Source organism: Ischnura elegans, chromosome 1 (genome assembly GCF_921293095.1).
Source record: "Ischnura elegans chromosome 1, ioIscEleg1.1, whole genome shotgun sequence".
Lineage (NCBI taxonomy): Eukaryota > Metazoa > Arthropoda > Insecta > Odonata > Coenagrionidae > Ischnura > Ischnura elegans.
In genome coordinates this window covers 138,160,675-138,176,900 of record NC_060246.1, presented here as the reverse complement: position 1 = coordinate 138,176,900, position 16,226 = coordinate 138,160,675, and the positions used below count along the sequence as shown (strand labels likewise).

Below are 16,226 nucleotides of genomic sequence, written 5' to 3'. Positions count from 1 at the left end.
CATTTGTTAACAAATGGTATCTAAATTATACTAAACAATTCTAATTTCGATGAATTAAATAATAATAAATTTTACTTAGGTGTTCGATGTCCGATCTTTTATTGCAACTGTTATTTGATTTTGATATGTAAAACATTTCTTTAAATAATCTTTTCTTAAAATTGGTTTCTATGTCTAAAATTTTGGTGTTCTCGAAATCAAAATGATGGCTATAGTCTAGACTGTGATTTGCAAGAGCAGAAAGAGTGATTTTATTTTTTATTGATGATTTGTGCTGGGATATTCGGTTTTTTAAATATTGAGAAGTTTGACCAATGTAACAACTATTACAATCGAGGCATGGTATGTGGTATATTATGTTACTTTTTAGTTTTTTTGGGGTTTCTGATTTTATTTTTGTGTACAGAAGTCTGCTTTGCGTGTTAGAAATTTTGTGTGCAATTTTATAATCTAATTTTTTGAAAACTCTAGTAAGTTGTTCAGATAATTTTAAGAAAAGATTATTTAAAGAAATGTTTTACATATCAAAATCAAATAACAGTTGCAATAAAAGATCGGACATCGAACACCTAAGTAAAATTTATTATTATTTAATTCATCGAAATTAGAATTGTTTAGTATAATTTAGATACCATTTGTTAACAAATGAATCAATATTTATTAGTAACCATGATTAGCCTAGTAACGAAAATTTTCTATCACAGGTATGTTGTTTAATTCTGTTCACAATTTTTAATTTACCAATGAATTTGTACTGCACAATTGTATTCAAAATTTTTGTAACCACTTAATTAATTTATTTTCTTTATTTTCTTTGTAAACATTCATCATAATTAAGAGCCCTGAGGAAGGAGAATAAATCTCAGAAACGTTGGCAAAAAGTGTATTTAATTTAAATCATGACCTATACTCCAAAATCATAAACACTACATTGTTGTAAAATTCTTTTAAGTGAATAGTTCGTATATTCATTTCTTCTATGGATGCTACGACTCCTTTAGCTATGGCATTTGTTGAGGCTTTCATGTGATGGGCTGATTTGAAAGATTGATGACGGGGCAACATGACATTCATCGTGGTGTCGGAGACCTTGGCGACCATAATTTCTCCCGGGGAACGGCTAAGTTGACGGGGATATGATTCACGATTAAGACAAAAGCGGCCAGTGATTCTTCAGTGTAGAACGAGTGCTCAAATGAAATTTGCTTAACCAATGACATCGCTGATGATCGGTTGAAAATGAAATTGGTGGAAAAATTGTGTTCTATATTTTGAGGCTTATATCACTATTTATCTATGATACGTATCAAAGGTTAAAATTGACAATAATCATGCCATTCGATGCTTTCGTGTTTGTCGGCTGGTCGTGCGCTTTTTGCAGTCCAAAGAGAATGGTGCCATCGGAAATTCCACCAGCTTTTTCGGGTCAGAAGCCCGACAAGTTACTAGTACAACTGACGCAGTGAACACTCTAAAATCGTGAAGAAAGATTTAGTGCTTTCCCAGGGAATAGACTGCGTGATAAGTTATCGGTATCGCCACCGGGTAAGGAACTGCATAATGGCGACGTTTTGATATCTGACTTGGCCATCGAAACGTCGGCATTAATGCAGTTCCTGACCCGGTGGCGATCCCGAGAACTCTTCACGCACTCTAAAAGCCTGTCGACATTTCCATGATCCGTGGAAGACTTGATCTGAATCTTACTGTTTATCTGTTTTCATTCAATTGAAAATTTTGGTTATTCTATATTTCACTGGTCAACTATATTATTTTATTGTTTTCATTAAATTATTTGGAATGTACTCATTCTCGGACCGAAACTACTAAATTATTAGATTCTAGATTCCGTGCATTATTTTCTAATACTTGGCCGAAAGTTCTCCAGTTCCTGCTGAGCGTAGAATCCTGAGATTTCATGTATCACATGTGATAATTTCATTTTCTTCCCCAATTACATAATTAAATGACACATGCTTTTGTGATTAACACCGCTGGTTAATGGACTTTTAATGGTAATTAGTTCCTCCCATTGTTAACTAGGTTTTTAAGTCCAATGCTGCTCACCACCTATTCTCTGAGGCGTTAAATTTAGGCCTACTACTGCTTTAGTAACTTATTTATGCTCTAGCATATTATTATTTTAAATTATACTCTTAGAAATGAAAGTAATCCCTAGACTCAGTGCGCAATTTCTTGTCTCGAGAAATAGCCAGTCCCCAAGGACTCGATGTAAACGGTCTCCTTCCTATTATGAAACGCTAGGTTCTGGTTATACGTCGACGTTAACAATAGAGTGCCTGAATAAATGAATATCCATTGCGTATCGAAAGCTCCTTGTGAATAAAATTCCCAGTATCCGATAAAGAGCTGATAAGTTCTCAATAATATTAGCCGTCAAAGGTCGTAAAGCATGTATATAACTGAAATGGATGCAAGGGAATAAATCAACAGTTAAGTTTCTTTACTTCACCTGCATTATCTTCGCCTCTAAAATTTTATGGAGTGTTTTCCTGGAATCGGCATTATGTATTGAATCTGTTTCCTTGTTTACGCTGAGTTACACCAGTAGTAACTGGGGACGATATTGCATTCGATTCCAGGATAAACTCTTCGATGAGAGTGAGTTATCATCTGAAAACTTTTTTTTATGTGTCTTCTCCGGCCATCTTTCGTTCCGCCTCGGGTCTGACCATACTGGAGACCAGGCTGTATGATTTAAGGGAAATTTTCTCGATTATGACGCGCATTGAAGAATATGTTCGCTGAGGATGAGATCCCTATCGTTTACTGGATAACGCTAAAATATAAATACGTACGTCGGAGCACCCGCTGAGTTGCGAAGGCCGAACACTCCCGTATGAACAGCGGAGAGTAATGACGGTCCTGTGGGGAAAAAATAACAAAATAAAAGAGTGGATAAAGTCTCGGGAAGTGGAAATGTTGGTGGAGAGGTTGTTGGGAATCGAGGAAGGAAAAGGGAAGGACGCGGAGGACGTAAAGTGCACGACCTCGGAGTGTGTGTTAGGCGGAGTCGCCAGCTTGTGTATGCCAACGAACGATTGGCGAGCGACCACCATGTTATCGAATAGGCAATCCTCCCAGAAGGTTTATAAGGTAGGTACTCGTAAAGAGATGAAGAAAAGGCTTGTTTATTGGCTAGCTGTCCTTTATTGTATTGCGTTAGAAGTCCGACTACTAACTACAACTGACGCGGTAAGCACTCGAAAACCATTTTAAAAAACCATTCTACGCATCGTGGAAGTCTTCGCCAGAACCCTGCTGCTCCATTGTTCTCATTCAATTGAGGCTTTTAGTTATCCCCTCTTTCAACTAAACTTGACTTAGCTTGCCGCAACTATAGAGTTGGAAACTCAAAAAGAGCGTCTGTTCTAAACAACTCAAAATGACGTAATAATTCGACTTAAGGTTGTCATTTGTATAGAAAAGCTCAAATTCTCCCTACATAAAGCAGTAGCAATAAAGAAACTTTTATCTATCGAGAAACATAATAACTGTCTTAATCCTCTTAAATGAATTTCATGATTGATTCGTGCTGTGATTGAAGCTCTGTGTCAAAATGGTCTGATTAGTTTTGTTAAAATTCATAATAAGATTAGTTTTGGCCAGTAAAGCTACTGTGAACGCATCTTTAGATGCAATGGATCTCTAAAGAAGCAATATTTGAGCATTTGAGAATGAATGCGTATATACTAATGATCTTGCAACAAGTGCGGTTGCAGAACAGGAGATAGGATAATACATATGCGTTTGATAGTAGCCTTAATTATCACCGCCTTGAATGTAGAAAATAAGTCATCGTAACTATTACCATTAGTGAATTTTCGTTGAGAATAGTTAATGAAAATACATTAAAATATATAAATGGGTAGAAATTTATTTCAAATTTTTAAAATATGTGTACGGTAAACCGGACCAGCGAAGACGTAACGTGATTCCATTGCATGTTAAATCGGCATAATTTCTGGGAGGAATCAGTCTAAATAGTATCAGTGGATATAATTTTTACAATTTTGAAATCTATTTTTGCAATTAGTTGTAAATGCGTACTTTGTTACACTTATTTTGGATAATTCATTGTTATATCGTTAGTTTTAATTTCTGCTGTTGGATGAAATCATGCTATTGCTCTTCCATAGATTTTACTCAGTGTCTATATGTATGTGTCTGTAGATAGTGGGTCGGTTTAATGAGCTATATTTTTGCATACATGATGCCAAAATTCAGAATTTTACTCTTTTAACTAATTGAAAAAATGAGTTATTATTTCCATTAAGTGTGGCGTAAATCTTTACGCTGATTTTACCTCGTGAGAAAATTCCGGATGGCGTTGTGTGAAATATCTATGTTTTGGATATTTCCATGTCATTATTTATTGCCACTGTTTAAGGTCATTTTTGAAGCTTGTATTCAATATTTCCGTGAATGAAACATAATTATTCTTCCGGCACCTAAGCAGTTTGTTACTTCTGAAAGCGGCCGACAACCAAGGTCATACCCGCTGCGATAGATGTTAGGTTGATATTTTTGGGGAGAGATATTATAAATAATGAGAGGAGGATGAAAAGGAACCCGAAGTTAGGACCGACTCATTTCGAGTTATCTATAAGCTACGGCTTTTATTTAACGATTGTATATCTGATGCCTTTTGAAAAGGACTTTTTAGGTCGATATCATGCCATATTTAAAATCTGAACTCTAATATATTGCATCTGTGAAATATGCAGCATGATGGTTGGCACATTCAATTGAAAATAAAATCACTCTAACTCAACGTTATTCATAAAATAAATTCAATACATTAGGCACGCTCATTTTCACTAGGTAATATAAATGTCTGTGTTGTTAGGGAAACTTAATGCTCCTGGAATCTTTAGCTTACGGATAACACATTATAATTTAAAACTGTATGGAATGTTTATTATTACCGTTGCTTATGCTGAAAAATTAAGTCAACTAATATGTTTTGAAAAATAAGCTGTTAAAGCTCTTGCGTAAAAGTATTCCGTTCATTTCTCAAACTTATTGAGGAAAAATAAATGGTTGATACTTAAATATATTTTAGCAATTATATGTAAACAACAACCCATTGGTAGAGATAATCCACAAAATATCCCCAGACAATGCGTTTAATATTCCCACTGAAAATGCTAGATGTCTCTTTAGAGTTTACCCGCTCTGACAGAACATCCTCCAATCGAAGCCGATAATTCTGGCTGTGGATCGTGAATTTTGCGTGGACTCGATGTTGTTTGATTCCTCGCCTCACGGAAGCAATCCTCTCCTCTCGGTATCTCTGTGACGTCCGCTCGACTCGCCCAGGCTTTTATATTACTCCATTACCGATGCTCACTCCGCACAGTTTCGCATACTTATGAGCGACTACGTAAATGCAAAGCGCCCCACACTCCACCCCAGGCATGCCTCTCTCCGCCGCCGGGACCCGAGTGGTCGCACAAAGAAAACTGGCCATTCGTTGATGCATGCCGCTGCTGCTGTTGGGAAGCACCCTGGAGGTCGCACGTGGAATAATGCCTGCGACGAGGCGTTAGACAATACCCAGTCGATTGCGGAGCCCGTCCGATAAATTCGGTGGTGTGACAGTGGTAACTTAAAGCCACGAGATCATTGGAAGGCTTCGCAATGACATCATACGAAGACTTCGAGGACGGGACATTGTCTCAATTTATGTTTCTCGGCAGTAATTTCAGTTTATTTTTTTTAATTTTTAGCTGTTTGGTTGAAGTGTTGTTTCCGACCGGTCTCTCTCCAAGAGTATGTGTAAGCGGAGTGCTCAGGGTGGCTGTATATAGGACAAATGATGAGGACAACATTGTAACCTCAAACTATTTATGTACTTATTGTTAGTACGAAAGGAAAAAAATGGCAGATCAAACGGTTTCGAAAACGTCTATCAAAATAATGAAAATTCTCCTTGTATCTGAGTTTTGAATGTAGCAAAAATAAAATTTTCATTCAAAATAACGTTGACGTGGGTTACAGCCAATCTTAAAGGTTACATTCACACATACTACACAGAATGATTGGAGGAGGAGGGTTTGGACATTATCTGATCTGGCATTTTTCCTTTACTTATCTTCGTTTTATGCGCATAAGCCGTCATTCACTCTTGTTTTTATTCCTCTGAGGTTGTTATGCGATTCATGGAAAGAGTCGCTCGTTGAAATTACCCATTTCTCTAATTTAAATCGTAGCGCAAGCTTAACCTTCTTGCGAGAGTGAGAAATCCTAATTGCTGGCTTGGAAATTGACTGGTTCTATGTGACATTTTATCTACGATAATATTTTTTTAAATTGAGAGGTGCATTATTCAGTTAGCTACATTTTAAGTCTTGTGTCTATTTTCACTCGTAGAGGTATATGTTTGACATCGCATGGATTTTATGTTATTTTTGATGATTTATGTTACTTCTTGATACGGATCAAATATTTAATTAATTTAATATTTCAACTCATGGAGAAATGAGACTATTTAAGATGAATTTATTCTAAAAAGCTCTTATTCTTAATTTTGGTAAAGGATAAAAATTAGCCTCAAAAAAGTTTCCAGGCGTGTGGTCTCGGTTGTTGCCAATGAATTAATGCAATTATAGGTCTTAAAAAAGACTGTTTGAATCTTGCATCTTTGAATATGGGTATGATCAATGTGTCAAACTAAGGTGTCAACTGACACTCGGTGTTGTGTGGGTAAGGAGTGGCCTTAGTATATTTTAATTACAGGCTGAGTTCGCAGACTCTAGAGGTTGGTAATCGCTGCTGTAATTGGTCATCAAATTGATATAAAATTTTAGAGAGACAAGACCTGACTGCACAGTGTGGTTATTAATGACTATAAAACCGTGTTATCCTCAGGTTAACATGCTGTCTCATTTCATTTAGTGTTATTATTTAACTGTCCCTCTATTAGATTCAGTGCCCAGTTTATTTTTCTTCCGGCATACAGTGGAACCCCTTTCTGTCCATTACTTTGAATCTGCGGATCAAGTTGTTACGATATCAATTTCATTTCGGGATCCGCCGGTATCCACGGATACTGCTGACGAACTCGGCCGCCTTGCATGCGAGCGTAGTCCATTTGCTGAATGACACTGCCGGGAGATGGATAACAGGGCTATCGGAGTGGATTTAGCCCTTTTAACGCCGCCTTACACTGCCGTCCATTCATGACACCTTCCGCCTTCTTCTCTCTTTACAGCGCTGGACACGAATAATGTGACCGTGAAGAAACAGGTGGTGGAGCTGCTCTCTGCACTTTGCGTGTACAACGCGGAAGGCTACGCCCGTGCCTTGGACGCCCTTGAACACTACAAGGTCTGTATCTGTATACTATACGTATCCTAAGCGAGAGGATTCTTATTTTTTTCTTTTCTCAGAACGGCAATACGTCTTACCATGCAATTTCCCTCTCCTTTTGTCTTACGACTCGTCCTGGGACGGGCGCTGAGAAGTTGCCGCGTTCCTTCGGTCGTAGTTTTTATTCCGCGGCGTCACGCGATGCATGGAACGAGTATTTTGTTTTGAAACGGTCCTCAATCATTCAACATCATTTGAGTGTATTCTACTTTATCGCATGCTTTTGCGTGTCATGGATCTTTTGTTATTTCATTCAAAAATAGAAGAGCTTGCTTGTCAATCTTGTGGTCTGGTGCCTAAACTGATGATGTTAAATAAATTATATGAACAGCATGGTGAATTTCTATATTGTGTGTACTGTTTGAAATCATGGAAAATCATGACTTTTACTTTAGCATTTGTAGTAGCGTAAACTTAGGCATTTTGCCTTTAATGATTTCTGATGCTGATGGTTGTATGAGTCAATCTTTCATCCAATCGTGCTCTGCATTTAATTAAATAATGCTCATTAAAAGTATTTCAGAATTTTTATACACGTAATTTACTAATGGTACTTACTTTTTATTAATTTCCGAAACTGCAAGCATACTATCCTACTACTCATTGCAATCGCGATCAAATGTTAGCTTAGCTTAGCTAACGATGGAGATCGTTGTCTATCAACACATTAACATGGTTAACATCACCGAAAATTAGGTTTGTAAACATCATTGTATTGGCCATCTCTACTATTATGTTATCATCTGTGCTCCATGAATGTCAAAAGTAACTGTTACCGATTTACATTTATCAACCTGTATTTTATGAATATATACGAAGTTCAATAATTATCGCAGATTCCACAGTTATTTATATTTTATCATTATTTGCTTTATAACTTATTTATTCTTAATTAAAACTTTTCTCAAGAAAATTAATTTTTAAGGAAAACATTTTGAATTTTTTATCAAAAATCATTTCAGATCTTAATTATCGTATTGTTTCTGCATAAGATCTGAATCCACGTGAAACCCTGTAAATGTTGAGGAATGACTTCGAAGACACAATTCATGATTGATTTAACTTGTATACGAAGGGTACATTATGTTTCAATGGTACGAGAAAACATACTCTTTCGTTGCTTTCTTCAAATTTATCCGTAGTTGTTCTTAGGATTTTTAATTAGACTATAATTCCATTGCCTCACTCCTTTAGTTCAGTTTTTATATAATTATTATTATCATTATCATCAATCAGCATGTTTAATTTCTCTATTTAATCACATGCTTTGGAAAGAGCATTCATCCGTAATTCTGAGTGCTTGAATGAATTATAATTAAAGGTGCGGGTATGTAAAAGTCACATTACATGAAATCAGGTCACTGACATGATTTTCATTCCTTAATTACCAAATCAGTATTTGATGCGTGGTTTATTTAGTGTATTTGAGTACTTACTAGTAGAAACTTAGTAGAAACCGTCTGCTCACCACTTATCACACCAACACTAATAGGCAAAGCTGAATTTGATTTGACCCTAACTATTTCCTGCAGTGCATTAAGAGTTCATGTTTGATGGACTGTGAAGAAATGGTGTAATTTATAACATTGGCAGTTAGGAACAGCTCATGGGTGACTTCCTTGTTTTTAGTTAATGCAGTAATCAGTTCCAATGCGTCATAATGGCTATTATTTGGTTGAAAACGTTGAAAAAATTGTTTTGGGTGCCTAAATATGAATGACCTTGGGATGTTTCAGTCGCTGAAGGGTGAGAAATACCGGTTCCACGTGGTGGTGGATGAACTCCGGGTGGCCACTTCACTAGACTACCAAACAGCATTGGTAGCATTTGTGAATTGCCTTATCATTTCAACGCCAAGACTGAGGGAAAGAATACGGGTGCGCAACGAATTCATTGGTGAGATTTATTTTTTACTTTGTATTGTTATTTAAAAATTACATGAAATGCATCGATTAAAAAATCGGATTGCTTTATAACTTTTTTGAGGACGTAATTTTTAATGCATCTTCGGAGAATTCAGTCTTTGAAGTAATTTTAAAAAATGATTGATTTTGCTTATTACATTTGGTAAAAAAATTTAATATCATAATATAGATAAACAGTTTTTTTATTTCATTAATTTAATTATTATTGATTTAATTTCAACAGATTTTGTTTTTTAACCGATCTAGGTTTCGACAATATACACTGTCATAATCAAGGTTTATTGTCAGTATATATTGTGGAAATCTAGGCCGGTTTAGAAATAAAATCTGTGGGAATGAAACGACATTTTTATCTATATCGAAGTTCGATTTTCAAAACGAATCTCCAAAGACGTTAAACGCAAATATTCTGTAAGATTTTTTTTAACTTGTGGAATGAAAATTTAATTTCTATTTTCGTATCTTCTAGGTCTGAAACTCCTCCAAGTTCTCAATGAGTTAAGGTGAGAAAATTATTTTAAGTGTTAGTGCATGCATCGCGGGAATTTATTATTTTCGCTGTAAAAGGTGATGTACTCTAAATGAACAATCAATTGAATAATTCAAGGACTGAGTGGGTTTTTGTGTCATTGAATTTTTGTGAGAATTTAAATTTCAAATTCTTCAATGATATCTAACATTTAACAATTCTGATAATATTCAAGTAATTGTCCGATTTTTTATGACGGTTATTGTTTTTTCAGCTAAAGTATTTGTATCTCATAACGATTTAGCGTGCGCCACGATCGTTCTCCGTTTCCGTGTAAGTTCTCACAGCTCCGTGTGTCTATTTCCTCGTGAAAATATTTAGTACTCCACGTAACAATAAGGTCAAATTATATTGGGCATTGAAGTAAACTTCGTTTTCATTTGGCTTTTCTTGAATTTACTTCTAATCGAATGAACTCGAAATTGAGAGGAGTATTCATTAAGTTTTCACTTAAAAATACTGTAATAACTGGTGAAAAATTGTATTCTAAATTTCTTACGGAAGAAAAAATGTTTGGTGCCTTAGCATGATTTAATAAAATTTTAATTCTTCTTTGATTTATGAATATTATTAAAATTTTCTATGAAGATAAAAAATTGTTCGAAATACTCCACTGAGTCTGGCATTGCTAACATTTTGATGACTTTACCCAGTAACCTAGTTATTGATAGTGAGATTCATACCTGAATTCATTATTTTTTCTAGAAACTACTCTATTTTCCCTAATTCACCAATGGAAATGGTCATTTAATGGAAAACTCGACGTTAATAATAAAAAATTTCAGACATATCGTTCGTATCAAGGTCGCAAAAATGTTTCATTATTAATATTTAATTTAATATTCAATTGCTTTTGCTCACATTTTCTACTAATTTTCTCATAATTTTCAACGATTTGATCCCTTAAAAATTTTACCCGACTTTCTTGAACTCTTATTTTTTATTCTCCGTTGATCTACCAAATTACTCAGAAGAAAGTTAATGTCTTCCTGACCCAATTCCATTTATTAAGCTCTCAATATGTCAAAAGCCGTCAACAAACAATGAATCATACGATATTTGTTTGCAATATTCCCTTGGTTTTTAGTTTATCTATCAGACTACATATTAGGGAAATGCGATTAACTATCTACTTTTTCTTCACGCTTTTATGCCTTTCGCTCACAATTCCAATTTTTTTATCCCAACCTTTTTTGTGCCATCTCCTTGTTTTATTAATAAATGGTTAAAAATGTACCGGTTTTGTTTATTTTTATGCATGATTTTAGGATTTAAATCCTGTAAAAAATTTGTTTTGAAGTTATTTGTTTCTATTTTTCGCAGCGCTTATTTTTAGGAGAGGACGTTTTAATGTAATGAAGCTTTTTAAGTAAGATCTCAGAAAATAATGTTTATTTAAAGGAATGTATTTTTAATTTCCCTGACTCTTTCCTCTAGCTTTTTTTCTTGAGACTAACATTTACCTCGGACTTATTTACATCATTCTGTATCCCACATGCATGTTTTTTTGTTAGTGTATTTGTTAAAATTCTGTTCGATAATATTCTCCGTTAGGATTTTTAATCAACATTCGGCGTGGTAAATGGAGCAGATTTTTTCATTCCCCACAGCTTTATAAGTTTATATGTTCCCACATCGATTTCAACGACTACTAAGCGTTACTACTAGAAGCGTTACTTTCAAGGGGGGAGGAGAGCCAACATCACTCCACCGGTTTTTTAGGATTAAAATTTTGTTAAAAATTTTTTCTTTGAAGTTATTTGTTATTATTCTTCATAGCACTCGGCTCCTCTCTGTTTTTTCCTGAAAAAAAAATCTTAAAAAAAACAAATTCTCCTCTTGAAAATGATGCTTAGCCGTTGAAATTCATCTGGTTACTCATAAAGCCGAGAGGAAAATACTAAGTTAATTCGTTCACCATTAAGTACTGAGTTTTTAAATTTACCTAGTTTAGTGTTCGGCATTCCCACGAAGAATCAACTTCATCCGTTAATTTTAATCAACGTTTTTCGCTCAGGAAAAGCGCGGGTGAGCCGGGGGCAGGCGACCTGAGCGTGCAGTTGGACGTGTTCGAGGAGCAGCGGGAGAGCGATGAGTGTCAGCACCTAGGACAGGACGGGCTGGATCTCAACTCCCACCTCGACGTCTTCTATGCAATCCTCAGAATGGTGAGCCTCACATCTTTTAAGGATGCCCCGATCGCATCCCGTTCATCCACGAGAAGCAGACTCGCTGCATCGGGAATGAATTTTTTTGAGCGCGTTACCCAATGCCCTTGTGGTCGCTTTCATTTCGATGCAAATTAACGCATTCCGCGTCTTCATTGTTTTAATTGCGCTCTTGCGTCAGTCGAGTCGTGTTCCCTGAGTTTTTGATCGGTCTTTACGCATACCTTTTGTCCCTTCCGCCTGGAACCCGGCCAGGATTGAAATCTTTTCCCTGAGTGGCGTTTATCTCTTTTGTGGCCTTCAAAGTGCCGGCTTTTAGAAAAGGGGGCAATTATTTCACTTCACAGGGTTTATTTCTCCAGAGATTGGTCGTATTCATTGGTCGAGAATAAGTTTTTAGCTTTATTTTTACTGTTATGAATTAATTTGTTTTGCTCCTTTAAGTTTTATGATGTCGAATGGCTAAAGACCCGCGTGCTCCAAGCAGGGATTTATTTCCTTTCTTACCGCATCTTTCACTCCAACTTGTACATTTTTTTCTTCGAAGTTTTTGCCTTCTTCATTTGGATTGCTCCTTGGAATATTTTTTGAAGAAACAATGAACGAGTGCTAAAATGAACCGTAATATGAAGATCGTGGGTGAAGACTCACTGCTTAATATAGCATTTCTTGACTTTGAAATTAATTTTGCATTACATCCACATTTTAAGCGTGTGCTTGTGAATATTGGTTACCTTCTTTTACTATGATTATTCAAGTATTACAAATTATTGCTTTGGGGGCATGAGGATAAAATCCATCATTCATTCTAGAAGGCACAAATATTAAATTTTTCTATTGATTACGATATTTTTTATTTCATCTAAACGAAAATATCCTTGAAAACGAGGACTTTGGTTACCTCCTATTACTATTCTTTAAGAAAATCGAATTGTTGTTATGAAGTGTACTATGAATGAAAAAAAAATAATCGTCCCTTGAAAAACGAGGCTAATTAGCAATCACATGATATGGAAATCCCCGAATGTGTTTTCTCATTCGTCGCTGTGGCCATTCATAGGTGGCGGGTCTGCCGCAGGAGGGCAACTTCCTGGGCATCCTGCAGCACCTGCTGCGGCTGGACCCGAGAGGCGACGGCCAGGAGGTGGGCGGCGCGGCGCTGGCCTGGGAGACGGCCGAGACGCTCGTTCACCGCGCCTCGCTCATCGAGGGCCCGGAAGACGCCGCTAGGCTCCTCCACAGACCCCCGCCCTCCACCAACCAGAATGCGGGATCCGCCTCATGCACGTGCAGTAAGTCTCACACCCACACCAATTCCCGTTGAAAAATCATCCGACGTTTGTTTATATGCACCCTACGTTATACATTACCATACATCCAAAAAATCCTAGAAATGCTCCTTTAATAGAGAGGAAGAAACATAACGAAAATTGTATTTATTTTTCGCAGAAAAATTGAAATGCTTGTTTTATTTGTCATTAAAACCAAAATCAATTTAGGCAACCTTTGCATTGGATTGTCAACAAAAGGGTAACCAGTAAAATGACTACACAGAGAAGAACAAAAGAAAAATAAAAAAAATATAACATTGTAATCTTAAGCTATGAGTAATATATGCTCCATTGATTTTCCGAGGCGAGTAAGGTGACTTTTTGAAATAAAGGTTAGCTCCATTGTTCTTATAGTCGAAAAAATGCTGAAATTATCAAATCTACTATTAACAAAGTTTTCAAGCTGTCCTTTCGAGGTTTTTTGGTGAATGGGCTCATCCTCTAACAGTAAACTAAATTTCTTCGATTACGAGCTATATTTTCAATTTTTAGTGTGCTTATTTGGATTCTTTCTGGTTCGATTTACACCAGGGGTGCAACAATTATTGAGGTTGAATTATTTTCCATAATTTTGTATTGAGCCCTTCAGAATCTTGATGCAGGCAATTGTAGCCAATGCATTTCATGCACTACCGCTTTGGGGTGTGATTAATTAATTATTATACCCATGGATCCTCCATCCGTTTACAAACTCCAAGATCATACCATACTGAACGGTTGACGTGTTGCATAAATTGCAGGATGACAACGTTATAATTCATACGATCAACTGTCGAAGGACGTTTTTGAGGAAATTATGGCTCTATTATGCATGCTTTTCTTGTAATTTTTACTTAATCTCATTAACGTTGGGTCAATTGATGCGTCGTTGCGGATCATAATGAAGAAAATCGAACAATGATTTGCAAATAAGTATTAATTCTGGGGATTGACCTTTACTTGCCGTCTCACACCATACTTCCCAACCAGAGAAAGAGAGTCGCTCCGAAAGCAATTTAACTGTACTTTAAAAGTAATGACCAAGTAGAAATAGCGAAGGAATGAACCTTCACGAGGTATATACGGAATCACAATACAGTAAAGAGCATTAATCTTTTATCACCTCTGCTTGATCAGTTGTATTTTGTCTTTTTGATGAATTAGGTACTCATTTAAAATTCAAACTATCACCTTGAAATTTTTGAAACATATAATAGAGAGCCTTGTTAATACTTTTCTGTCAATCAAAAATCATAATGCTACTTCAGAGAAAGTACTGGTGTAAAATTTTCCAATGTGAGATACAGGCAAATGCTGATTAGTGTTTACTCTGTGTATCCAAAAACAATTCAAGGTACATATATCTTACGTTTTATACTCCTAATGAGTCATGAAAAAAGATTGGTTGAGTGGGATTAATGAGTCTTCTTTAACCACTCTCTCATTCACTCAACTTGCAGGACTGATTCTCATAGTGACTTATTGCAGGTCTGATTCTCATAGTGACATAGCCCTCTTAATATATCTCCTGTACCTTTAAAAGATACGCTAGTGATAGTTTTTTCTTCCTTTTCATTTTACTTTTGTTAAATTTTCTTCCATTTTTCCCTATGCAGGGAGTGAAGCAAAGCCTGGGGGAGGGAATCCACCTCCACCAGCCCCTCCTCCACCACCTCCACCTCCACTTCCTCCGCCCATGATCTGTGTTGGGGGAGGCCCCCCGCCCCCTCCTCCCCCGCCTCCCCCTCCTCCCCTCGCCCCGGGTGGCTGCCCCCCTCCTCCCCCTCCCCCTTCCCCTCTGCTCATGAGGGCCAGGAAGGTTGGGGTGGGTAACGTGAAAGCCGGGGATGGAGATGGTGCTGGTGATGACGACGACTCTCAAAAACTGCCACAACAGGAAACTCCAGTTCCAAAGGCAAAAATGAAAACAATCAACTGGAATAAAATACCCAATCACAAGGTTGGTGAAGTATTAAAAATGAGGAGGAATATTGTTAGGGTTATGCATGAAAATATCTTTGTTCTCTATTAGGTATCAGCAATATACAAAATTTCTTTCCTGTTTTCATTGTACAATTTTTATTTTTTACTGCACTTAAAATTTTCTGCATTTTCTCTTACTCAAGCATATGATTTTTTTCATGGCTATTTAATCGTAATTTGCTTAAGTGTGTTTATTATTCCAGACCTCTCAAGTCATAGACTGCATATTTTATGTAATTTATGGAAAAAGTAAACTTGAAATAATTTCACTTTCTCTATGGATTTTTTATAGATGCCTAATGTCTTTACATAATATGCATGTTATTTACATATATATAGGCTTGTTATTTTTCACCACAATACATATTTATTCCCTGACTTTAAATTTTATGAGGAGAAGTTACAAATCACCACCTTTATCCCCAAAAATATTGCCTTTATCTGGCTCCAAACATATTTGCCAAAATTATGCCTACTTCAAGTACAAATAGGGCCAATTTTATTCTGGAGGATGGAAAGCAGTGTTCGCCCAGAGTAGAAGTTGACACTTAGCACACAATATGTAAAGTAGAGGAGATGAATGTAGCTGCTACTCCGATTCCATAAGAACTGCCTTATTAAATGAAGTAACAGCTCTTTTCCTTCTCAATTAATTATTTATTATCACTCAACAGGTTGTTAGTGACAAACGCAACATTTGGGCTCTAGTGGCACGGTCCCATGAGCGGTCACCAATGGCTGATCTTGACTGGGAGGAAATGGAGGGGCTCTTCTGCCAGCAAGTGCCACCCCCATCACCAGCCACTGCTGGCGGCCCTGGAGGAGGATTCACACCCACCTCATCACCCAAGCTTGGAGGTCGAGATGATCGCACGAAAAGGGATTCAACTGAGGTATGCACAGTAAACTAAGTAAA

The 16,226-nt window shown here is 36.6% G+C and overlaps 1 protein-coding gene across 2 annotated transcripts in view; it reads left to right on the top strand.

Moving 5' to 3' along the window:
- Positions 1 to 16,226, top strand: part of LOC124170769 — a 223,097-nt gene that overhangs the window by 187,454 nt on the left and 19,417 nt on the right. For both annotated transcript variants that reach the window (XM_046549715.1, XM_046549723.1), the window contains exons 3-9: positions 7,238 to 7,353; positions 9,132 to 9,291; positions 9,790 to 9,823; positions 11,867 to 12,017; positions 13,078 to 13,309; positions 14,944 to 15,287; positions 15,985 to 16,203. In XM_046549715.1, coding sequence (XP_046405671.1) covers positions 7,238 to 7,353; positions 9,132 to 9,291; positions 9,790 to 9,823; positions 11,867 to 12,017; positions 13,078 to 13,309; positions 14,944 to 15,287; positions 15,985 to 16,203 — 1,256 coding nt within the window. The remainder of the gene's footprint in view (positions 1 to 7,237; positions 7,354 to 9,131; positions 9,292 to 9,789; positions 9,824 to 11,866; positions 12,018 to 13,077; positions 13,310 to 14,943; positions 15,288 to 15,984; positions 16,204 to 16,226) is intronic.